Genomic DNA, 26947 nt, shown 5'->3' with positions numbered 1-26947 from the left:
AGGTCAGACCTGTGGTCCTGAGAACTGTGTATTAACTGAGGCTGAATAAAAGTCAGTATTGTATGGCAATATCCCATCGCTTGAGAAGAAGACTTAATTTCAGTGCAAATTTTGACCTGAACCTTTTTATTATGAATGCTACATGTATGGTAGTAATAAGCATTATGGGTGAGACAGGTGTGCAGCAATAAAATGTTATGTGCCCCTCACAACAGTTTATTTCCATATTGTCATATTGAAGTTTTGTAGATTCAGTCATTTTAGAAGTGTGGAAATACAGGCAATAAAATACTTAATGCTTGTGTCATAAATGTACAGGTTAGTAACATAATTGGCACCTGTAAAAATGTGAAATGTAAATTGAAGTCACTTTTAGTCCAGTTAAGAGACTGAAGTTGGAGACCAGATACAGCTTAATCTGAAACCAAACAGAATCTAATTCATGGTTTTGTACTTTCATGACAAGGTGTAATATGGTAAGGTTATATTGATATTTGAATGGGTGTTTATGCTGCTGTCAAGTTTATGACATGTAAGATAATGCTGTTGCTATCTACTTCTGTATGATATGCATTATAGTTTATGATGTGTAAGATATTGCTGTTGATATTTAGCTACATATCATATGCATTATAGTTTATGATGTGTAAGATATAGTTGTCGATATTTAGCTCCATATCATATGCATTATAGTTTATGATGTGTAAGATATAGTTGTCGATATTTAGCTCTATATCATATGCATTATAGTTTATGATGTGTAAGATATAGTTGTCGATATTTAGCTCTATATCATATGCATTATAGTTTATGATGTGTAAGATATAGTTGTCGATATTTAGCTCCATATCATATGCATTATAGTTTATGATGTGTAAGATATAGTTGTCGATATTTAGCTCCATATCATATGCATTATAGTTTATGATGTGTAAGATATTGTCGTCGATATTTAGCTCCATATCATATGCATTATAGTTTATGATGTGTAAGATATTGTCGTCGATATTTAGCTCCATATCATATGCATTATAGTTTATGATGTGTAAGATATTGTTGTCGATATTTAGCTCCATATCATATGCATTATAGTGTATGATGTGTAAGATATTGCTGTTGATATTTAGCTACATATCATATGCATTATAGTTTATGATGTGTAAGATATTGCTGTTGATATTTAGCTACATATCATATGCATTATAGTTTATGATGTGTAAGATATTGCTGTTGATATTTAGCTACATATCATATGCATTATAGTGTATGATGTGTAAGATATTGCTGTTGATATTTAGCTACATATCATATGCATTATTGTTTACGACGTGTAAGATATTGCTGTTGATATTTAGTTTTGTATGATATGCATTATAGTTTATGATGTGTAAGATATTGCTGTTGATATTTAGTTCTGAATGATATTCATTATAGTTTATGTTGTGTAAGATATTGCTGTTGATATTTACTTCTGTATGATATGCATTATAGTTTATGACATGTAAGATATTGCTGTTGATATTTAGTTCTGTATGATATTCATTATAGTTTATGACGTGCAAGATATTGCTTTTGATATTTAACTGGATCATCTGCATGAGCGTCAAGAAAGTGCAGAGTTATTTATTATGTATGATTTGAACAATGAATATTTTGGCAATGAAGTTTTACATTTATGGTAAGTTAAATATACCTTTGTACTGCCTTATAAGCCAAGTCAAACTGCAAACAACACAGATATACTGTCACATAATGCACTGTTAGATCACAATCTATGCTGTTTGTTTAACTAATTACTCTTAACAAACTGCATAGACCCATATATGTGGCTACATTATGCACAGATAAATCTGGGTCTGTGAAGTTTGTAGTTATAAGCTAGTACATACATACATACATACATACATACATACATACATACATACATACATTAAAGGAGGTATAATAAAAAGACATAGTTATCAACATCATCAAAAGATTAATCAACACAATGGTCAGAAATTGAATGGAACTATAATAGGTTTAAATTTACTTGAAGCTTTTTTATTTTGCAGGAACAATCCAGCAAAGAAAGTGAATCAAGGTAATGTAACAATTGTTGTTTCTGCAGGTTTTTCACTTGCATATTTTCTTGTAATGAGGAAATACTTTAAAAAAATAGCCATTATATGCATTTTTGTCTTAATATGAAGAAGGATGTTCAAAAGAAGCTTTGTTTAGTACACAATAAACACAGTAGTTTTGGGGGGAGAGCTGGAGTGGGTCTGATTTTAAAGCAGCATATTTAGAACATGTTAGACCTCTGCCTTAATAGACGCCATGATGTAAAGTACACCTTTTTGTAAAAGACAACATCTATCAACTTTTATCTCATGCCCACCTTGATATTTAACATTTGTGTCAAGGAATACTGTCCACAAAGGAAGGTTTATCTGTCAATATTGAACCCTAAAATATTGAAATAAACTATGTGCAGAGGAGGGAATGCATTACTGCAAAAATCTATTTGGAATACTAGGTTAAAGCTATCAATATAGTGGGTCAAGAAGACTGGCTTAAAGATAATAATGCCTTTATGTAATTGCTGTTATAGGTTCAATGCCACTTTTCAGCACATGATAAGCTGTACATGGCAGCCAGTATTTTTGGTGAAGGAAAATTCATTGGAAGAACCACCCACTCATGGGAAGCTATTGTTTAGTTTTCTCACACAGCCACACTGGCCAACATGGAGACTTGAATCCAGAGGTGACATGTCAGTGATCCATAAAAGACAAGTACCTCAGATCACTCGACACCTGGGCTCCTCTTGGTGTATTGTTATTAATAAACCTATTGGGAAATTTATTTACCTGTCTGAATTATAGGGAAAATCTGCTAATTTTTTTACCTGTCTGAATTATAATTAAGTTCAATAATAAAAAGTGATTTATAGGGTCCAACATTCAAGGAAAAAATAGTCATATCAACTTGTCCTTGATGACTTATTTGATTTTGAATTAATAAAGTTTCGTTTTTTTTAAATTAACATATCTTGTTTATGAAGCCTATTTCATATCCTTTTTACAATACATAGCTTATGATTTTAACTTTATTTTGTTTTTTGTGTTTATTTATTTATTTTTATAAGCATATTTGGTACTACACTGACAAACTTGTCACTGAGACTCACTTTCATTGCATTGGTCTATTGAACTGAAAATAATCAAGTTAGCATGACAAAGATCAATATTGTTGCAACAGATAGAAGCGAGATGAACATAGCATATCTTGATCCTTGTATTTCAATCCTATTTGTTGTTAAATGTGTAATTTGCAAAAGAGTTGGGTGCTTAGCAATTATCTTGGATCTGTAGAGGCCATAATATTAGGTACATTTTTTCTAATTCTTTTTAGTGTGTACAAAAATTAAAGACAAAACAATAACTATGATTTGCAGCTGATTCTTAAGTGAAAATAATTGCTCTGAGTTAAAAATAACATGACAATTATTTTATTTGAAATGATGGTACATAATAATTAGAGTACAAAAATTTAAAACACAATATCTTACTGTAAATGTATTTCCAGATTGAAAAAGGAATCAGAAGACTTGAAAGCTAAACTGCAATTGACATTAAATGAACTGAGCAAGGCTCGGACTGTTATTGAACAGGAACGAAGTGAAAATTCTGAATTAACTGCTAGGGTTATGGAACTTGAACAAGTGTTAGAAGAAAATTCACAAGCCACAGGTGTCGATTCTAGAGCAAGTACATTAACCGAGTTAGAATTAAAAGTGAAAGAGTTAGAGAAATTAATTTCGGAAAAAAATGCTTTGGAAGATGAGGTAGAGGAACAGAAACAAAGAGTGGCAGAACTCACAAGGCAGGTTGAAGAATTGGAAGTGGTCAAGGTTGAACTGGAAGATTCCAAGGACATGTTGGATCAGGAGAAAAGGTCAAGAGGTCAAATAGAGGTCAAAATGCATGAACTAGAACAGCAAATGGAAGATCAGAAAGTGGAGGCAGATAATTTACAGCACAGTTTGAATGAAAAGGTGAGTATGTCAGGAATTAGATTAGATATGTGTTCAAAAAAGAGATATATTATTCATCATTTGTCAAAAGTCAGTGAACAGAACCAGGACATTGGCTTACTGTTATGACATAACACTACTCTTATTTAATTTTGTCTTGGTGATCATTGGGTAAAATTATTAATAGTCGATAATTGCTTGAAACAGTTTAAATTTTCTTTTAACAGACACTTGGATTTGGGACCTGGCATTTTATGTCTTAGAGTATCAGTGCAATTTATTTTGGGATTATGACATTCTGAGTTTTTCTGGACACATCAGTTTTTTTTCTGCTTTGGTATCAGAGTCAAAACTACAGTCAGGGTTATTTATTTTTATTTAAATAATTAGGGTATATTTTTTCATGTATAAAAATTAATTTATTGGTTTTACAACCATAAGTGATTGCTGTTTATAAATTTAGAATAATTTATTAATTGCATTCATTTTGCCAAAATTAATTTTATTCTGAAATGATTCCAACTGGTAAAATGTCAAAAATGTTTAGATACACATGCTGTGCATACTTCTACCAGTATATAAATTGGGTCCAGCAATAAAAAATTTACATCTTTAATTGCCCTTGTATAATGTGACAGTAGAACAGGGTCTGTGCTATTTGTTCTACTGATTACTCCTAACAAACTGCATAGACCCAGATCTGCCGGAACATTATGTGATGGTAGATCTAGGTCTGTACAGTTTGCAGTTGGACTTGACTTATAAATGACTATATATGGTATTTGATATTTTCTTTGGTGAATTGTAATTGAACATTGCACAGAGGTTTACAAGTAAATGAAGAAGCTCACTCATATTATTGGGCAATAAGGCCAACAACAATGCATACAAGAGTAACATTTGCAGCAGTTGTGACCTGATTTTATATTATCAGATCAAGTCACTGGAGAACCGAGTCCAAGCACTCCAAGATGATCTATTTGCAGCCCAAGATGAGCTCACCTCTGCACAGGAGAAGTATGAAAAGGTAAGTCAGATTTAAGAATAATTATAAAACTACAAATTATGCATATTATCATTGTTGTGCATATGTAAATGGTTACCTCAACTTTCGGGGCCCCAAGTGGCCGAGTGGTCTAAAGTGCTCTCCGTTACGGATCACTGCCATCTCACCTCTATCTGCGTGGGTTCGAGTCTCGGATTCAGCCAGTGTGGGTATGTGAGAAAGTTTGCCAGTAGCTTCTCGTGGGTCGGTGGTTCTTTCCGGGGTTTTCCCGGGTTCTTCCTCCACCATTAATACTGGCCGCCATGTATAGCCTATCGTGTGCTGAAAAATGGCGTTAAACCCTAAAACAACAACAACAAAAACCTGAACTTTCATTGTACCTGTTCATTCATTTTTGAGGTATTGTCAAGATCTAAGTACAGATTTTTACAAAGCCTGTTATAAGCATCTTGATTGGTTAAGAGCTTATCATGTGACCAAGGTATTCCCTTGGTATGTTATAAGTATCTTGATTGGTTAACCATGCATCATGTGACTGTTTTGTGCCCTTGGGCAAGATATTTTGCTTCACTCACCTTAGCATGATATAATCTGCAAGGATTGCTGTGCTGTAAAACACAAAATCAAAATGGGGGCCCGAGTGGCAGAGTGGTCTAAAGCGCTTTTCTTTACGGATCACTGCCATCTCACCTCTGTCTGCGTGGGTTTGAGTCTAGGATTCGGCCAGTGTGGGTTAATGTGAGAAAGCTTGCCAGTAGCTTCTCGTGGGTCGGTGGTTGTTCCCGGGTTCTTCCTCCATTAATACTAGCCACCATGCATAGCCTGTCTTGTGCTGAAAAATGGTGTTAAACCCCACAACAACAACAACAAAATCAAACCAAAAACTCTTCAGAGCAAAGTTAGGTAAGTTGTATGTCTGCTGTGAAATAGTTACCAGGTCTATTGATTGCCTTAAATGGGATATTGTCAAGTTATTAGGAATTACATCCAATTCATGCATTATTTACATTAGAAATTACATCCAATTCATGCATTATTTACATATATATATATATATATATATATATATATATATATATATATATATATATATATATATATATATATATATATATATTCTCAATATCTCATACCCTATCCCATCTACACATGAAAATCGCAGTGTGAATACATATTTAGGTGAGTAATTCTGCCATATAAAACTAACTGTGACTTCATTTTCACACTTGAGTGACTTTTGTGTTTTCAGCTACACCCTCAGTATTATTGGACCCTGTTTCACCTACACTCATGAAACTTAGCATTTGGAGGCACCTTAAGGAGGGTAACTCAACCATATACAAACTAGTTCAGTGTGTCCTAATTTCACACATGACCGACTTCACTGTTTTCAACTGTATGTTTGTTACACTCACTAAGACCAGTTGTAGAACTAAAATGTATTTGCCTCTTCATTTTAAAAATGGGGAAGAGCTAAATATGGGAGGGATTTATTGAAACAACAGTCTAGCTTGAAAATGTTACTCATGTATTTCACGCATTAAGTTGATTTTTCAGCACATTTGTTTTGAAAACTTTGTGTGTCTCACAGTTAGACATCCTAGAATAGATCCTAACTCTTAATATATTGGACCCTATATCAGCTTGGTACGTGTATTCACCTCAATGAGAGAAACTCAGCCTTACTAAAATTAGGTAACTGTGACATAAGTTTAGGTACGAATGACTTCTTTATTGTGTTGATATTGCTTTTTTTTTTAAAACATTTATTCAGATGTACTTCATTTGGTATGGGAATGCAAGTATACAATATGTCATTTTTAGGATTGCATAATGAGAGAAGAATCAAACATAATAAATATCTAAAAAGATATATTTATAGCTAGTGATAGCACACTGTCTTAACACAAAAATATGAGCACACTCTCTTAATACAAAAAGGTATGAGCACAGTCTTAATACAAGAAACCATGATCACAATGACCCTGTACAAAAATATGAGCATGCTCTCTCAATACAAAAAGGTATGAGCACAGTCTTAACACAAAAATATGAGCACACTCTCTCAATACAAAAAGGTATGAGTACAGTCTTAATACAAAGAAACATGATCACAATGACCCTGTACAAAAACTATGAGCACAGTCTTAATACAAAAAACCATGATCACAATGACCCTGTACAAAAAGTATGAGCACAGTCTTAATACAAAAAACCATGATCACAATGACCCTGTACAAAAAGTATGAGCATGCTGTCTCAGTACAAAATAGTAGGAGCACACTATCTCAATACAAAAGTATTAGCAAACTGTCTGAGCAGAAAAGTATGAACACAGTCTCAATGCAGAAAGGTATGAACACACTGTCTCAGTACAAAAGAATTAGCAAAAGCAAACTATCTCATTACAAAAAGTATGAACACAGTCTCAATACAAAAAAGTATGAGTATGGTACACTGTCTCGATACAAATGTTTGAGAACATAACAATCCTAATGAAGGGCTATCACCAGTTGATTCCTTGAGAGTACACTATCTCAGTGAAGGGCGAAGAAAAAAATGAAAGAAACGAATTTGCTATCTGTTTTGGCTTTATAACTTGTAACTACAAATTGGGAACACCACTGATACCAATGGAGGATATCAGTGCATCACTTACTTTAAAGATCAGATTAACAACAAATATCATGCCTTTTAATTTTAAAACACAGACAGGAATAACTCATTTTGAACATAAGCATATAATCTAAGGTGATAATTTTGTATGTTACACTTCATTACATGGGCAAAGATTGATTGATTGATTGATCGATTGATTGATTGGTTGGTTGGTTGGCATTAAACAGCTTATCATCAATAAACAGTTATTTCATGCTGAGTCAGAGTTATGTACCTTGCCCAGTTACTTACCTTGATGGCCAACCCTGTCTGGTCCGGACAAGATTCAAACTCACCTTCTGATCATGAATCCAGCATGCTAACCACTTGTGCAGAAGCCATTATTTTGGTATAATCTATATTAGAGCAAATAGCAACACAAAAAACAGACACTGTAGGTTTGGTATAACAACACAAAAAACAGACCTGTAGGCTTGATATAGCAACACAAAAAGACCCTGTAGGTTTGGTATAGCAACACAAAAAACAGACCCTGTAGGCTTTGTATAACAACACAATAAATAGACAGACTGTGTAGGTTTGGTATAGCAGCACGAAAAAAACAGACTGTGTAGGTTTGGTATAGCAACACAAAAAAGACTAGGTTTGGTATTATAGCAATACAAAAAACAGACTTATGTTTGGTATAGAAACACAAAAATAGACCCTGTATGTTTGGTATAGCAACACAAAAACAGACTGTGTAGGTTTGGTATAGTAACACAAAAAACAGACTGTGTAGGCTTGGTATAGTAAAACAAGAACCAGTCTTTATAGGTTTGGTATAACAACACAAAATATTGTGTAGGTTTGGTATGGCAACACAGAAAAGACTAGGTATGGTATAGCAACACAATAACAGACCCTGTAGATTTGGTATAGCAAGACAAAAAAATAGACTATGTAGGTTTGGTATAGCAAGACAAAAAATAGACTATGTAGGTTTGGTATAACAAGACAAAAAATAGACTATGTAGGTTTGGTATAGCAAGACAAAAAATAGACTATGTAGGTTTGGTATAGCAACACAAAAATTAGACTATGTATATTTGGTATAGCAAGACAAAAAATCGACTATGTAGATTTGGTATAGCAAGACAACAAATCGACCCTGTAGATTTGGTATAGCAACACAGAAAATAGACTTTGTAGGTTTAGTATAGCAACACAAAAAATAGACTGTAGATTTGGTTGAGTCAGTAAGTGTGGGTATAGCTATCCTGTCATGTTCTTAGAAATTATCACATGATTTTACTGACTGGATTTATGTGTGCAGGTATTGGTGGAAGCACAAAAGACCAATGTGGGTTTAAGTGAGCAGCTGAAGGAGCAAGCACTGAAGGTGAAGGCTGCAGAGGTGGAGTTCCATGAGAGGCTTCATAAGGAGGAGATAAAGAGGCAGGAGGCCCAAGATAGGGAGGATATTAAGAGGACAGAGGTCCTTGAGAGGACAACGGCAGCTAAAGATGAGAGTAGTTTGGCAGAACTGAGACTGGAGAAACAAAAAGTAGAGGTATTTTGCTATTAGTCTTATGTGGGCAGGTAATTTTAGGATTTTTAATAAGTGTAAATTACATTATCATTTATTAATTTATGAAAGAAGTTGAATAACAAACATCTTGTTTATATCCTATTTATTTAATGAGTTGTAATGGTCATGTTTATTAAACATGAGTTTGAGATTCTATTTAGCACATAACAGCATGGATTCAGTGATAGTTTTATTTGGCATTGCAATATGGTTTGTTATATTCACAGTTCATATCACATGATGCTGTGTCAGGGAAAGTTGGGAATGTAATGTTAGAAATGCTAAATGGAACCTTAGGGTCATACCTAAATAAAGGATGGTGAAAAAATGATGAAGTGACGTGTGTAGGTTGGGAACTGAATGTGGAGATTGAAGCATATCTCAATAAAATATAGGTGCTTTGGAGAATGTTTATTTGAGAAGTCATGATGGCCGAATGCCCACTCTATTTCCTTCTTCCAAACCCAATATATCCAGTGGTTTCAGAGATGCAGCTAAAATAAATAAATTCCTTTGTATGAAGGCATCAAGGTAGATTAGTTTTTAGCTAATTGTGTTACCCTCTTTAAATAAGGTCATTATTATTATTGTTATTATTATTATTATTATTATTATTATTATTAATAATATTATTAATATTATTACTATTATTATTATTATTATTATTATGGCTAAGGGGGGGGATTATACCTTTATGACCTGTCTGAAAAAACTTCTTGACCACATGCAGCTAACATGCTTACATTGCCAAAAATGAAAGCATTGAATGTGAACAGATAAGATTGAAATTTTAAAAAATTATTCAGGCACATTTGTGAATATAATACATTTGCATTTGATCTGGTGCCAATGATTGTAATTATTTTGTTCTTTTCTTATAATTATCCAAAAATTCTGTTTTATGTAAATGTCATCTATCTGGACATCCCAGTGACCATTGTAACATCATGATACTCTTTTTCACACAAATGCATACTTCTAAATGTCATCTTGTCAGATGTGCTGCTATGCAATGCTAATGGTGGTTTAGTGTTATAAAGTCCTCAAAATGAACAATTTTTTTCCCTGGGTGAAATCCAGTCTTTTATGTACTAACCAGGATATCCATGTACTGTCCAGGATATCTTTATACTGTCCAGGATATCCATGTACTATCCAGGATATCCAGTTATTCTCTAGGATATCCATGTGCTATCCTGGATATATATGTGCTATCCAGGATATCTGTGTAATGTCCAGGATACCTATATACTATTATCTAGGATATCCATGTACTATCCAGGATATCCAGTTATTCTCTAGGATATCCATGTACTATCCTGGATGTCCATGTACTATCCAGGATATCTGTGTATTGTCCAGGATAACCATGTACTGTCAAGGATATCCTTGTATTATCCAGGATATCCATGTAGCTATTGTAAAATATTTGCAGAACCTTGAGAAGCAGATTGAAGCAATGAAGATCCGCATTACTGAAGCACAAAAGCAAGTTGAAGAACTTAACAAAGAGAGGGACTCCGCACAGAAAGAATTAAAACTTTTACGAGAGGCTAATTTAAAGTATACCTCACAAAAGGAGGATAACGAATCCATGAGATCAGAACTGGAAGCTGTAAGGAGAGAACTTGATCATTTGCGAACATCGGCACAGTATGACTCTGAGGAGCGGCAGCAGCATATGGATCGCATTAAAACATTGGAAGATTACACAAGACAGCTTGAACTGGATAACAGAGAACTGGCTAACAAGGTATGCATTGTATTGTGCTACATTTTTTTTTTTTATTCACATAAACAAAATCATAATGCTATATTTAGCTATATCTGAGACCCACGTGTCTCACTACATAAGGCACTGGCATATCTGGTTGGGTCTAATATCAGAGATAGAGCAGTGAGCATTTAATCTGACCTGCGAGTACATTATCCATTGGCAGATCTTTGTTCATTGTGCATGTGTATGTCTGTATGTGTGTCTGTGTGTGTGTGTGTGTGTGTGTGTGTGTGTGTCTGTGTCTGTATGTGTCTACAAAAGCATTTACTTTGTTTTCTGATTCCTATATTGTATGAGCTTGATTGTCTTGATAAGGTTGTAAATTGCAACAAGATTAAGTGATTATGGAGAAATTTCAGTTTTAGTTTATAGGTTGAAAACAATTTAAAAGTACTTACACACACTGATGTATAAATACCATTGGGACCAGGGTGGATCTTTCTAGAATATTTTAGAATTTTCCAAAAAAAATTATGTGGTCCTTTTTATTAAAAACTTTTCTTACATTTCTTGAATTTGAGTCAAATATTAGCTGTATTGCACAAAAAATTACTGGGGCTTTTTAGATGCTTCCTTGCATATTGTGTTAATGCTTTTTTGTTGTACCCACCCACTAATGAAGTTGGTGGGTGGGGTGGCTGGAGTCAGCTTGTTCTTACTCATACCCATCATATTTTTGTTTATCATATACTTCTTGAATCCTTGGAGATATTTTTATGAAACTTGGCGGGGTTTTTTCTGTATCATGGCTAGACATTTAGTCAGGGGCCCCAAGTGGCTGAGTGGTCTATAGCACTCTCCATTATGGATCATTGCCATCTCACCTCTGTGGGTATGTGAGAAAGCTTGCCAGTAGCTTCTTGTGGGTCGGTGGTTCTTTCCTGGGTTTTCCTGGGTTCTTCCTCCACCATTAATACTGGCCATCATGTATAGCCTATCATGTGCTGAAAAATGGCATTACACCCTACAACTACAACAACAACAAAATCTAGAGTCTACAACACCAGCATTGTAAGTGGTAACTTTATTTGTATTACAAATTGTGACTTTCAGTCAAACTTGTCTCCATTTACTATCTCCTAAATCATTTGAGATATCTTATTCATATGACAATAGTATGTCCCATATAAGATCCAACTTTGTCATATTAGAACTTCTAAAGATAGCTCCTATGTTTGGAAATTGTAATAATTTCACAGTTCATATCGCCTCAACTGTCTGAAGTATTTTCATGAAGTTTGTATGCTTTTGTATCATAACTAGACAGAATGTCTTGTATAAGAATGGGCTCTGTCAGTTCACCATTTTGAAAATTTTCCCCAGTTAAAACAAAATTCCTGTGTTTCTTCTACATTTTTTAATATTGCCTAAAAAATTTAAAATATATTGTTATGCATATGTATCGTGACAAGTTTGTGTCACATTGTATGAATGGACCTTTTTAGATTATTACTTTCAGGGCAGGGAAGTATTCCATCAGCCAATTCTTACTGACACATCCAATTTATTTTGGATAATCTATCATGCATCTATTAAAACAGAGTAAATAGCTCGACATGATAAACTTTGGTAATATAGCTTCATGTTTGTAGTTTGATTGATCGCAAACAGTTTTAACAAGTTTTCTTATAAACACTGCAGTTTATGATTCAACTCCAAATAAAGATTATGTTTTCAGTTTACAAGGTTTTCCATAAGCTTAATAAAATCCTGCAGTGCACAGAATTTTAGAAAACAAAATCCAATTAAATTTTGAGGAAAAGCAGGTACAGTTTCACACAGTTGCATTTGACTAGGGTTTAGATAGTTGCAGAGTGACATAAAATGGTCAGCTTTTACAACTTTAATATTGCATGTAATTTTTGGGTGTTAACAGTATAAACCCTGGTCTGCTGTCACATAATGCACTGGCAGATCAAAGCCTATTCTGATTGATCAACTACATAGACCCTGATCTGCTGGCACATTATGCGATGGCATATTAGAGTACATGTTGTTCACAGTTGGATTTGGCTTAAAAGTGATTATTTATGGTATATTTAACTTTATCTCTTTCTGCTTCTCTCAGGATGAGGTATGATGATATTCATTCATTCTTTTTATATCTATTTTGAATATCGTACCTATCTATTGTGTATTTATTTGCCTTCACATTTTTATTAAAATCATTTAAATGAAGCTTTTAAATAAGAAATGTTTATTGGCAGATCATCATAATTAAACTTTTGTATTTTATGTCTTCATAGTTACAAATAAACAACCATATAGTGAAAGTTTTTCATGGTGGAGAATTTGTAATAATTTTATGTCTTCATAGATAAAACATAAACAACCATATAGTGAAAGTTTTTCATGGTGGAGAATTTGTAATAATTTAAAGTGCAAGTCATACAAGTCGGTACCAATTATTTCTGCAGATAGTGTAATTTTTGAGAATTTGATTAAACATACCTTTAGATGATGATTGTTCAGTTTATTTCATTCCTCTTGGATCAATATTACTTGGAAGATCATAATATAAATGTGCCAAAAAATGCATCCAGCAGAATCATCATTAAAGTATGTGTACATATTTAAACAAGGTAAAGCAAGATGTGTATATAAACTGGATTGAATGTTACAATAAAAGTGCCACATGATCGAAAACATTCATCATATTCTGCATTGGTAATGGTTACACCCAACATCCTCTTGTCTTGATTCAGTTAAGTACCTGGCTGCCATTGTAAAATTCCATTGCAATCAATAATTTTCATTGGGAAGTTTTGTGATGACAACTAAGGTGCAGAGCATTTAGAAGTCAGAAATCAAACCATGTTAGTATTCAGTTTTAAAAACAATCAGTATTTTATTTTAGATCTTTAAATGCACCTACATGACTGTTGACATACATTTGAGTAATTTTAGAGTGAGATCACAAAAATATCTCCAGTCAGAATTTACCACTGTAATTGTTAAATATTATATGTTGTCTAGATAAATAATTACTGAAATAAAACCAGTCAGAATTGAAATCCCCCATTTTGGAACAAAATTGACAAATTTTCCATGTGCCAAAAATATTCACTGTATGGTATATCCAACATGAACATACATAATCAATTTTCTTTGATATGGCATGATGTTATCATTATGTGTTTTGATATGGCATGTTACTGTCATTATGTTCATTGATATTGCATGTTGCATCATCATTATCTTCTCTGTATATGTATTGTTGTATATTGTTTTACAATATTTCAGAATGTTTTGTAATGCAGAGTTTTGGACAACCAAAAGTATCATCCTTTTCATCTAATTCTTCAAGCTACCAGCAAAATGTTTACTTGATTTTATTCTGCATTATATTAAATCTCAGTTGTGAAGGGGCTGCAAGTGGCAAAGTAGTCTATGAAACATGCTTTGGCCAATATGGGTGTGTGTGAAAGCTGGTTAAGTGGTTCTTCCCAGAGACTTTCTCAGGTCTTCTTTCACCAAACAAACTGACAATGTTAAACTCATAAACCAAAGAAAACCCATTTGTGAATCCTGGGACTACTGCCTAATTGTATAAGATATAATAATGATGTTAAATTCTGTAATATCTACCCAGGCAGAATGTGCATCAAACTGTGAACATTGTAGAGCAAATTCTTCCATTGAGAAAATCAGTGCATGTGCTAATTTTTTAAGTCTGTTTAAGTGATGTCATGCAAATATGTTTCTCCCATGATAACTTGTGCATGATTGTATCCAAAAAATTAGACCATAGCATAAGTGAGGGTGAAAGTTACTGTGGGACCTCTGAAAACTTAAAAAGCATATGGACATCTACATTGAGAAATGGGGGAGGGGTAGGTGGTTGAATAATCATTTTAATAATTGTGTTGCAAATGAATGTCAATAAACAACTTTTTATAATAAGGTTCTTCATTTTTCTGCATAAATTGCCTTGAGCTTCAATACATGTATGTCCAATCTCTTAAAGGTCATTTAAACCTTACTCCAAATGGTTTCAAGACACATCACATGTCAGTAAGCAAAAACATTGTGTATTATGTCATTGCTTTTTGCATGTGAATGTGGATACATTCTAGTTCTACTGTAGATTCAGATCAAAACAAGATTCTTTATTTTTAAAAAGACTGACATTTATTTGGAGAAATAACAATGTCAAACTCTAGTTTTAAAAAGATATAATAATAAAATACTTGTGCTGGAATTTCTTGCAAGTCATAGCAAGATTTCTGCTCCATCCTGAGAAAACCTCTGAGTGTCAGTTTGGGAATATTATGTTCACCATAAACTTTGGAACTCAATAATGAATAATTTCTGTTATGCCTTTCACTTGGTTCCTTTGCTGTTATTGGTCACATTTGTGAATGAGTGTGATAAACCACTGATTATTATACTTTCATTAGGTTAAATGTATTTACAGTGTTCTTAGTGTTTGATTTGTCAATTGATACAAGTTAATTTTACACACTGCCATGATCGCCATGTCATGTACAGGTAGGATTTGCATGCCTTTCAACTTTTTTGTTCTACTCCCTTTACTTGAGTTGATATAAATTATAAATGACTAATTAGGGAGATAATATAATGCAGGTCAACTTTTAACTGACTAACAACTCAAGTGATTCTTACAAAAGTCGGAGATCAAAATCCAGTTAGTACTTAATTAGGGGCATACAAGAGGGCATATCACATTTACAACGGTGACACTTAAACCAAATTAAAAGATGAAACTGAAACATGAATTTCATTTGACAAGACTTATTTAATTAGTATTTATTTCTTCAAGTATTGCCACCAGTAAGCATTACTAACATTTTTATTGATGTATATTTCATCATATACTGTTATTTACAGTGTACTTAGAATTATTGATATTTTTTAAAGAAAATTTAAATAAATATATGACTTTTATTAGAAGTTATGAATTTAATCAAATATCCAGCCACAAACCACAGATTTGGATGATAAAATGAGGATATATCAAAGTTCCATTTACTAATTTGATTGTGATTTTCTTCACATTTAACAAATAGGGGCCATACCTTTTTGGTATTTTCTAGAAGAAAACGAACAGGATCCATGCCTGTTCCTACATTAAAAGTGGGTTCACAAGTTATCCAGGTGCAAGTTATCAGGGGAGAAGTGTATAACCTTCTGGTCATCTTGGAGAAAATAACATGTGAACCACTTGGCATGACTGTGTGTAAGGTCGGTTATTTTTAACATATAAATGGATTGCAGTTTCAGTTAGATTTATAGCAGATGACTTCCTACATAAATGGAAATTCCAGTACTAATCAGCTCTATCTGTTTTGGTTATTATGGGTAATTTTCTGCAACAGGTAGATTTGCCTTGAAATGTCAGTGTTAGTCATCATCTGCTGAAATTCATTTGCCTGCTCCGAGTAACAGAGATCTCATATTGTCATGGGTTGTGGTTCATATTTAATGTGATGAAGAGTTTTTTCTTTGAAAATTGTAAGGATATACCTACTGGACAATTGAAATAGACCTTAGTTAATTAGTATAGACTTTAGTTAAATAGTATAGACTGTAGTTAATAATTAGACTATACATTTCCAATACAGTATGAGGTATCAGATCCTGGTCTATATTGATTACAGTTGGTTGTGTGCTGTATAGAGGCAGAAAGAGTGTGTGTGTGTGTGTGTGTGATTGGATTTTTAACGTAGCATTAAAAATTTCAGTCATATCACTATGATGTATGCTGTGTGGCAGTTTATAATTATGTCTAGCACAGAGACATCATGTCCCAGACATGTAGCATGATGTCCCACCCAGTCACATTATCCTGACACCAGGCTGACCAGTCCTAGCACTAACCTCTTAATGCTGAGCGCCAAGCGAGGCAGCTGTTAGTACCATTTTTACAAGTCTTTGGTATGACTTGGTCAGGGATCGAACCCATGACCTACCGCATCCGAGGTGAATGCTCTAACCACTAGGCCACCATAGTGGTGAGAGGCAGAAAGGGAATGTATGGCATATATTTTAAACTTTTTTTGGCATCTTATTATTGTATACTTGCTTATAAATCAAGTCCAACTTCAAACAACATAGACACAGTTCTGCCAGCGCATTATGCAATGGCAGATCTGGGTCTGTGAAGTTTGCAGTTGGACTCAACTTATAATTGAGTATATAAAATATAAATAGTCATTACTAAGATTCTTTATACATATTCAACATTAGGGTTATAGAAGTCATGACAAGAAACAGCATCTTGAAAAGATCCACTACCTTAAGCAATATTCCCGCCATCTTGAAATAAGCAACAAAGATATGGTAGCGAAGGTACACAGTGAAGTGAAGTGTTTCTTTTATGTTAATCAGCATGGATTTTTCATAAGTGCCAGTTTTTGTCAAATATTTTGCTGTATTTTGCTAACTGTGGAATTGTGACCAATGCTTTTGTCTTTCAACATGTCAGTTATCTAGATGCCACATAACACAATGCAATGACATAAGGATTTTTACAGGATAATTAATGGTATAGTCAGTGATACTAAAAGTAACTGTATTTTTGCATGTTCTGGCATTTTAGAAAGAAATTACTTTCTTATATTCTTTTCCTAAAATTTTAAAATGGCATTTATTGTGCTTAGTTATATATAACTCTGCTAGGTGTTATCCCTTATGTTTTTATGATTTACTAATAAAGTCATATACTTTTTTCATAATCCATCAATTTGACTAACAAAAGTGAAACAAGTTTTCATAAAGAATGGAATAATTGACCCATTTTACCAGTCAGTATAAATTGTAAGATGTTATTTTGTGGAAAATGTAGTTAGGCTTTTTATTTTTGTCCAAGATGATGGCTTATTGTGGAGCAGGTTAGAGACAGTAGTTAGAATCTATCAGTGCCCCAGTCTCGTCAACATGAAGAATAAGACATACTGTGGAACCGTGTGAATATGGACACTTTTGTTCCCAAAAAATATTTCTATATTAATAAATTTTCTGGATTTCTATGATGCACACTTAATTTTGTTGATTTGGTGTTTTATGGCTCAGGACACAAGGAGTAAAATGCCTTGCACAGGGACATACTGTGGTAGCCAACCCAGACTGGTGTCATGGTAGGATTTGAACCTGCACCCTTTCAGTTGTAACAGTGTCAAATACATGTACAAGTAACATTACAGAGAAAAACATCATGGCAACCACAGTATGTGTAGGATTAATGATATATTTATTCAAAAAAATTTATTTAACCTTCTTGTGCCTCAATTTTGTTTATAAATTCATAACAAATAATTCTGGGTTAATGATTAATACGTTTTGTTCTCAACAGGTTTTGTCTGGATTGTGTGTTTCTGGATTTACAGAGTTAGGATTAATGATGTGCCAATGTATTTGAGCCACTTTTTGCAATTAAACCATTTTATAAAGAACTTTTGACCCCAAAAACATATCCTTTATGAAAAGGTGTCTTTAATATCAAGATAAATATTTTATGTAAATTAACAAAATGGACCAATAAATATTGTCCTTTAAGAACAATGGAAAGGAAATCAAAGAGTTGTACTAAAGCCTGGGTCATATTTATACTTTTATCACAGCATACCCTTTATTACAGCATATCCTTTATTACAGCATATCCTTTATCACAACATACCCTTTATCACACACAGTACTGTATATCCTTTATTACACCATATCCTTTATCACAACATATCCTTTATCACACACAGTACTGTATATCCTTTATTACAGCATATCCTTTATCACAACATACCCTTTATCACACACAGTACTGTATATCCTTTATTACACCATATCCTTTATCACAACATATCCTTTATCACAACATACCCTTTATTACAGCATATCCTTTATCACAACATATCCTTTATCACAAATACCCTTTATCACACACATCATATCCTTTATCTCAGGATATCCTTTATCACAACATACCTTTTATTACAGCATATAATTTATTACAGCATATCCTTTATCACAACATATCCTTTATTACAGCATATAATTTATGATGGCATAACTGTTATCACAACATATCCTTTATCACACACAGCATATCCTTTATCACAACATATCCTTTATCACAAATACCCTTTATCACACACATCATATCCTTTATCACATATCCTTTATCACAACATACCTTTTATTATAGCATATAATTTATTACAGCATATCCTTTATCACAATATATCCTTTATTACAGCATATAATTTATGATAGCATAACCGTTATCACAACATATCCTTTATCACACACAGCATATCCTTTATTACAGCTTATAATTTATGACAGCATATTCTTTATCACAGCATAACCTTTATCACAACATACAAGGTAAGTTAGTCAATGCTTATATTTTGAAAGGGAAAAATATCAAATAGAGATGGATATTTTTTATTATTTAGTTTCTGAAACAGTAAAAGCAGTAAATTTCTGCAATCTGTTTATAGCTGTCAGAGACACTTGTGAAATTGGAACAAACAGAGGAACAAATGCAACGAGAGAAACGGAATACTCTGGACAGACAGCAACAGAGTAATCGACAGCTGTACCAGGTAGAGTCAGATCTAGAAGTTGCCAACAACAAGATTCGAGAGCTGAGGGAAGAGATACAGAAAAAACAGAGCCAGCTGATGAAAATTGAATCAGATAAAGTGGGACAATCCGTGAGTAACTGTTTGATTGAAGTGGAGTTGTATGAGTATGAATTCAATAAAGTGGGACAATTCATGAGTATCTGTTTGAATAGTGGTGTTGCATGAGTATAAATTCAATAAAGTGGGGCAGTTTGTGAGTATATATTTAATTGCAGTGGGATTGAATGAGTGGGACAGTCTGAGTATACATTTGTTTAAAGTGGAATGGCATGAGTATAAATTCAGTATATTTTGACAGTCAGGGTGTACAAATTTGAATAGATGCAACTGTCTTGGATTATAGACCAAATCAGTGGGAGAGTGGGACAGACTCTGAGCATAATTTGATAAAATACAATAGTTGATTAGAAAATATAATCAAGGGACAGACTGTGATCAATAACAGATTGAACATTTACAGTCTGTAGTGTACTAGCAGCTGCCTTGCTTGGTGCTCAGCATTAAGAGGTTAGTGTTATGATTGGTTGGCCTGGTGTCAGGATAATGTGACTGGGTGAGACATACGGCCATGTGTCTGTGATATGATGCCCCAGTGCAAGACATTCACTATAAGCTGCCACACTACAGACATTATAGAGATATGACTGAAAAATTGTTAAAAGTTATGTTAAAAATCCAAATCTCACACTCATACAGTCCATAGCTAAATAACTGATCCAGTATCACTTGTTCAGGGAGAATGTCAGACAGTCTATTTAAAATGTAACTAGGAAGATGTATTTACAAGGACCAAAATGGTTCATCTTCAGAATACATTCAGTTTATATTTTGAAGCAGGAATGTCGGTGCTTATAAAAATAAACTTTGCAGTTGGATCATAGCCCTTGTCCAGAAAAATACATGGTGTGCAGAAATAGTATGGAGTGAGAGGTCATAACCCTCTCACTGAGGTTTTCATTTAATGTGTGTGTGTGTGATATGGATTTTTAACATAGCTTTAACAATTTTTCAGTCATATCACTACAGTGTCTGCATTGTGGCAGTATATAGTGATGTCTAGCACTGGGGCATCATGCTGAGTACCTAGCGAGGCAGCTGTTAGTACCATTTTCATAGGTCTTTTGGTATGACTTGGCCAGGGTTTGAACCCGTGACCTCCTGCATCTAAGGTGGACTGTCTAACCACTAGGCCACCAGAGAGGTTCTTTTTATTTAATTATCATACTTGCTGGCCTATAAGTCAATGTGGAATATAAGTCAAATCAGCAAATTTGGCAAATTTTCCATCCTTCATCCTTATATAAGTCAATGCTGAGTATAAGACTAAACCAAATCAACACCTCGGATTGTGTTTCTTACTTCGTTCCACACAGCATCGCAAATTTTATCCTACCTGTAGCTAAGTAACCTTTCCATTCAGGATCATTAAATGTAACTAAAAGTACCTAATTTGTTTCACAAGAAGTATTTTAAACGTGTTATGTACTTTTAGCTACATATAATGACGCTGAAAATTTTGTGAGTTACAGATTATATAAAACTGTGTGGAATTAAACTATAATAACTTCCAGTTTCATAAATATTAAAAGTTTCACTGTATGCTATTTCAGATTACCAGCATTATTACTAAAATGCATTTTCCAGGGGGTGGAGGGAGAGATACAGAGAGAAGGATGCATATGTATTCCATTGCATTTTTCTTTTTGCACCACGTGATCAAAATAAAATATGGTCCAATATATGAGAGAGAGGAAGAGAAAGAGAGTTCAGCTCTTCATGGAATTTTTTTGTCCTTTTTTTAAACTTATTGCCCCCGTGTTGCTGAAGCTTTTGTCAAAGAGAGAAAACATTCATTAATAAATGAAACAGTAAATGTAAACTTTGAAAATGCATACCATACTCCTTCAGGGTTTAAATATTCACAGTAGTTTTATCCATATCGTTTCCATTAGGTTAAATCTCAAGTATGACCATTTTGCATGCTGTCAAATTTTCTTTGCAAGTATAACGAACGCTCCATTCCCAACAATTAAGATGTTATTTAAAGTGCATGTATTCTTCGTGTACGTAGGCGGCAATTGTTTTTGATCTTTGCTCATGTTAGATGTACTTTAAATTGCTGTCGGTTCCATCGGTTCCATCAGCAAGTTCAAAAATGTAACTGGCTGAGAAATTTACAGTCGTAACCACCTGGCATTTCCTTTAACTACTGTATATGGTACGGTATTCATAATACCCATGGGTAGCCTCATTTCCCTATTGGTAGCCTAGCTAATCTGATTTGGTCTGCAGAATCTTGACTTCAAACAGGTGTTTTCTTCGAATGACTGAATATAGCAGTAGCAAGTTTAATTAGCATATAAATACCACTACAGAGTCATGTGACTCTTTTAATAATGGAAGTGGAAACAAAAATTAGAAGGAATTGCTTCACTGGTGGTATTAATTGATAATGGAATATGGTACTACACTTGTACATGAGTAAGATCAGTTATCAGGTAAGTGAACAATACAGATATACAACTGTGAAGACATCTCTGTCTGTCTGTCTTTCTGTCTGTCTCAATGGGGCATACAGATTATTTGATCATTAGGTGCAAGATGAAAATTGTGATGGAATATGTCTTTGTCATGGTTATTCATCTTCTAACTTGTAAATTCTAACGCACATATATGTAATTAAATCTAAACAACATATATTACAAACAAGGTACATCACATACCTGAATAAACTTTTTGGACTGCTTTTATATGGTTAAGGAAGTAGCCTATTGACATTTTTTTGAATTATCAAGGTCACTGTGACTGAAAGAAAAAAATGATTTCCACACAAGATTAGGTCTACATGACAGGGTTGAACCAACCTCTGTAATTGATTTCCACACAAGATTAGGTCTACATGACAGAGCTGAACCAACCTCTGTATATGGCTTGCACTTGAGGTAAGGAAGAAGTCTATCAGCTTTGGGGTTAAAAATGTCAAAGTTCATGGTTACTGCAGGTGAGAGAAGAAAAATGGTTTCTGTACAAAATTACAGTTATCTACCTAGAAAACTATTAAGTAGATGTATATATAGGTGTGAATATAATGTCCCATTCATGGTACTCTCCTTCAGTGTCTTAGAATGTCACAAATTAATTTTATGTTTCACATTTTAAGGCCAAGTCTGAAACTACAATAGCTCGACTGGAAACAGAATTGAACGAACTCAAGCAGTATCATCGAAAAGAGCTTGATAAATTAACAGAAAAAGTGGAGCAGACCAGTAAAGAGTCAAAGGAGCTCAAAAATAGTTTGAGAGAAAAAGAACAGGTAGTATTGATCTGATCATTGTACTGGAAGATTTGATTTTGAATTTATGTAAGGAAAACTGCATACATTTCAAAATGTTTATATTTTGTAGTAAAGTCTGACTATATACACTAACAGAAACCTTTATTATCAAAAAGATCAATAATATGGCCAGATAAATGAGCTTACAGACCTGCCAATGGTCCCAATTTATATCCCTGATTTACATGACAAAACATTTTTTATATCAAAAAGACGTATTTTTGTGCATTCCATGTTCATTGATCATTTATGGTCAAATTCTGTTTTTCAGTCAAATCAGGTAGTTAGGTATTCCATATTTCTGGTATCAGCACCTTTCATTGTGAAGTCTGTTTGAATTGTGTTTTGGTTTGCTCTGTGTTCCGCTTAATATAAATAAAAATATAATTTTGGTCGATGAACACAGCCTAAGAAAAATTTTAATCATATTGTCCAATACAGAAAGGAATGTACTGAGGAATTTCCATTCATTCGGTTCAGTTTGAAAGACGATACATGTACTTACATTGTCCTTCTCCACCTCAAAATTGCCCAGTAGAACCCTATCCCAGATTAAGTTTTCATTTAGTTGGCAGTTCTTTGTTTATCTTTTAATACATTTTATGATGCTAGTGGTTACTGTAATGTCAGGTTCAGTGAAGTAATAAAGAAATAACAAAACTATACTAAAATAGCTGGTAAAAGACAAATGGAACTGGAGTCATATGGCTAATATATATTCAGTAGATTTTTCTTGCTGCGATTTCCATATTTCCTGAAATTGTTTTTTCTTGAGCATTTTTAGCTCTAGTTGGTTCAAAACAAAATTGGTACCAATCTGACATCCAATATAGCTGACATGGCAGCCATCATAAAAATATTACTGTTGCTTCTAAATGGCTGCTGCAGTGACGATCTTGGTCAGATTGGATGATCATGTCAACATAAAGTTTTCACACAGATACTTATTATGATGTCTTGTTGTTCCTGAATGATGGTGCAGTCTGATATCAAATATGGCTACCATGGCAGCCACCTTAAAAATCAATTGCTATTTCTAAACAAAAATGGCGCTGATCTCACTACAAATATGGCCACCATGGCAGACATGTACAAAATATTCTTGTTATGACACCTCCTGAATGAAAGGTGATATCAACATAGGATTTCACCAGAACACATTTTAGGGTGTCTTGCTGGTCCTGAATGAAATGATGCTGGTCCAATGTGGCCACTATGTTAGCCATCTTGAAAATCATATTATTGCTACTATTCCAGAATGTTTGGTCACATTGACATTTGGTTTCACCAAAAGACTTCTAATGCTGTCTCGTTTTTAATGAATAAAGAAGAAATGGTCTTATGTTGAATTCCTGAAAATTCTTTTCAGACATTAAAGTGTCAGTTCTTTCAAGAGACTCCTGTTCTTTACCTAGCTGAGGTCTGTTGGGCGTGTCAAGTCAGATTAGTGAGAGGAGGTGAAGGGCTTGCCATTATGAGAACAAAAGGATAAAACAAGGAACAGTTAATATTTTGGACTTGAAACCATATTTTTCAAATTAGATCATTTCCAGTTTGTATTATACACTGAAACTTAAGAATTATTCTTTTTAAATCATCAATCACTTCTTAAATAATGTTCTCTGTGTTATTCAGGAGCTCTTGAACAAGCAGCATGATTTCAAGCGCCAAAAAACCCAGATTGAGCGACTGGAGGCTCAGCTTCAGACAGAGGTCAAAATTCGAACTGATCTTGAGAATAGAAATACAGCCCTTGACCAGGAAATCAGCAAGGTCAGTTTCTCATAGAGATCAGTCAGTGATAAGTGAACTGAATTTGATTGTTTTTGCCAAGAGTCATTGTTAGATAAGTAATACACAGGTATGTTTCTTACATTTGTGTACCTGTAATACACAGGTACCTTTCTCACATTTGTGTACTTGTAATATACAGGTACCTTTCATGCATTTGTGTACTTGTAATACACAGGTACCTTTCATGCATTTGTGTACTTGTGATACACAGGTACCTTTCATGCATTTGTGTACTTGTAATACATAGGTACCTTTCATGCATTTGTGTATTTGTAATACACAGGTACCTTTAATGCATTTGTGTACTTGTAATACACAGGAACCTTTCATGCATTTGTGTACTAGTAATACACAGGTACCTTTCATGCATTTATGTATTTGTAATGCACATGTACCTTTCAGGCATTTGCATACTGTAATACACAGGTACCTTTCATGCATTTGTGTACTTGTAATACACAGGTACTTTTAATGCATTTGTGTACTAGTAATACACAGGTACCTTCCATGCATTTGCATACTTGTAATGCACTGATACCTTTCTTGCATTTGAGTTCTTGTAACACAGAGGTACTTTTAATGCATTTGTGTACTTGTAATGCACTGATGCCTTTCTTGCATTTGTGTACTTGTAATACACAGGTACCTTTCATGCATTTGTGTACTTGTGATACACAGTTACCTTTCATGCATTTGTATACTGTAATACATAGGTACCTTTCATGCATTTGTGTACTTGTAATACAGTTACCTTTCATGCATTTGTATACTGTAATACATAGGTACCTTTCATGCATTTGTGTACTTGTAATACACAGGTACCTTTCATGCATTTGTGTACTGTAATACACAGGTACCTTTCATGCATTTGTTTACTGTAATACACAGGTACCTTTCATGCATTATGTACTTGTAATACACAGGTACCTTTCATGCATTTGTATACTGTAATGCATAGGTACCTTTCATGCATTTGTTTACTGTAATACACAGGTACCTTTCATGCATTATGTACTTGTAATACACAGGTACCTTTCATGCATTTGTATACTGTAATACACAGGTACCTTTCATGCATTTCTATACTGTAATACATAGGTACCTTTCATGCATTTGTGTATTTGTAATATGCAGGTACCTTTCATGTATTTGTATACTGTAATACATAGGTACCTTTCCTGCATTTGTGTGCTTGTAATACACAGGTACTTTTAATGCATTTGTGTACCTGTAATACACAGGTACCTTTCATGCATTTGTGTACTTGTAATACATGGGTACCTTTCATGCATTTGTGTACTTGTAATACACAGGTATTTTTCATGCCTTTGTGTACTTATAATACACAGGTACCTTTCATGCCTTTGTGTACTTGTTATACACAGGTACCATTCATGCATTTGTGTATTTGTAATACACAGGTATCTTTCTTGCAGTTGTGTACTTGTAATACATGGGTACCTTTCATGCATTTGTGTACTTGTAATACACGGGTACTTTTAATGCATTTGTGTACTTGTAATACACAGGTACCATTCATGCATTTGTGTACTTGTAATACATAGGTACCTTTCATGCATTAGTGTACTTGTAATACATGGGTACTTTTAATGCATTTGTGTACTTGTAATACATGGTACCATTCATGCATTTGTGTACTTGTAATACATGGGTACTTTTCATGCTTTTGTGTACTTGTAATACACAGATACCTTTCATGCATTTGTGTACTTGTAATACACAGGTACTTTTGATACATTTGTGTGCTTGTAATACACAGGTACCTTTCATGTATTTGTGTACTTGTAATACACAGGTACCTTTCATACATTAGTGTATTTGTAATACAGGTATTTTTCATGCCTTTGTGTACTTATAATACACAGGTACCTTTCATGCCTTTGTGTACTTGTTATACACAGGTACCATTCATGCATTTGTGTATTTGTAATACACAGGTACCTTTCTTGCAGTTGTGTACTTGTAATACATGGGTACCTTTCGTGCATTTGTGTACATGTAATACACAGGTACCTTTCATGTATTTGTGTATTTGTAATACGCAGGTTCCTTTCATGCATTTGTGTTCTTGTAATACACAGGTACTTTTAATGCATTTGTGTACTTGTAATACACAGGTACCTTTCATGCATTTGCATACTTGTAATGCACAGGTTCCTTTCATGCATTTGTGTACTTTTAATACACAGGTACTTTTAATGC

General features: G+C 33.8%; 1 protein-coding gene across 3 annotated transcripts in view; it reads left to right on the top strand.

Annotated features, from left to right (window-relative positions):
* The window catches only part of LOC149781823 (uncharacterized), a 236258-nt gene that overhangs the window by 116816 nt on the left and 92495 nt on the right, over window positions 1-26947 (top strand). For all 3 annotated transcript variants that reach the window (XM_089935998.1, XM_089935997.1, XM_089935999.1), the window contains exons 11-18: window positions 2055-2083; window positions 3571-4039; window positions 4953-5045; window positions 8959-9195; window positions 10649-10966; window positions 19450-19665; window positions 22757-22909; window positions 24566-24703. In XM_089935998.1, coding sequence (XP_089792124.1) covers window positions 2055-2083; window positions 3571-4039; window positions 4953-5045; window positions 8959-9195; window positions 10649-10966; window positions 19450-19665; window positions 22757-22909; window positions 24566-24703 — 1653 coding nt within the window. The remainder of the gene's footprint in view (window positions 1-2054; window positions 2084-3570; window positions 4040-4952; window positions 5046-8958; window positions 9196-10648; window positions 10967-19449; window positions 19666-22756; window positions 22910-24565; window positions 24704-26947) is intronic.

The sequence above is a fragment of the Sinohyriopsis cumingii genome, chromosome 15 (assembly GCF_028554795.1).
Source record: "Sinohyriopsis cumingii isolate HCF-2022 chromosome 15, ASM2855479v2, whole genome shotgun sequence".
Lineage (NCBI taxonomy): Eukaryota > Metazoa > Mollusca > Bivalvia > Unionida > Unionidae > Sinohyriopsis > Sinohyriopsis cumingii.
The sequence above is the reverse complement of the archived record's forward strand: the minus strand, read 5'-3'. Positions and strand labels throughout refer to the sequence as shown.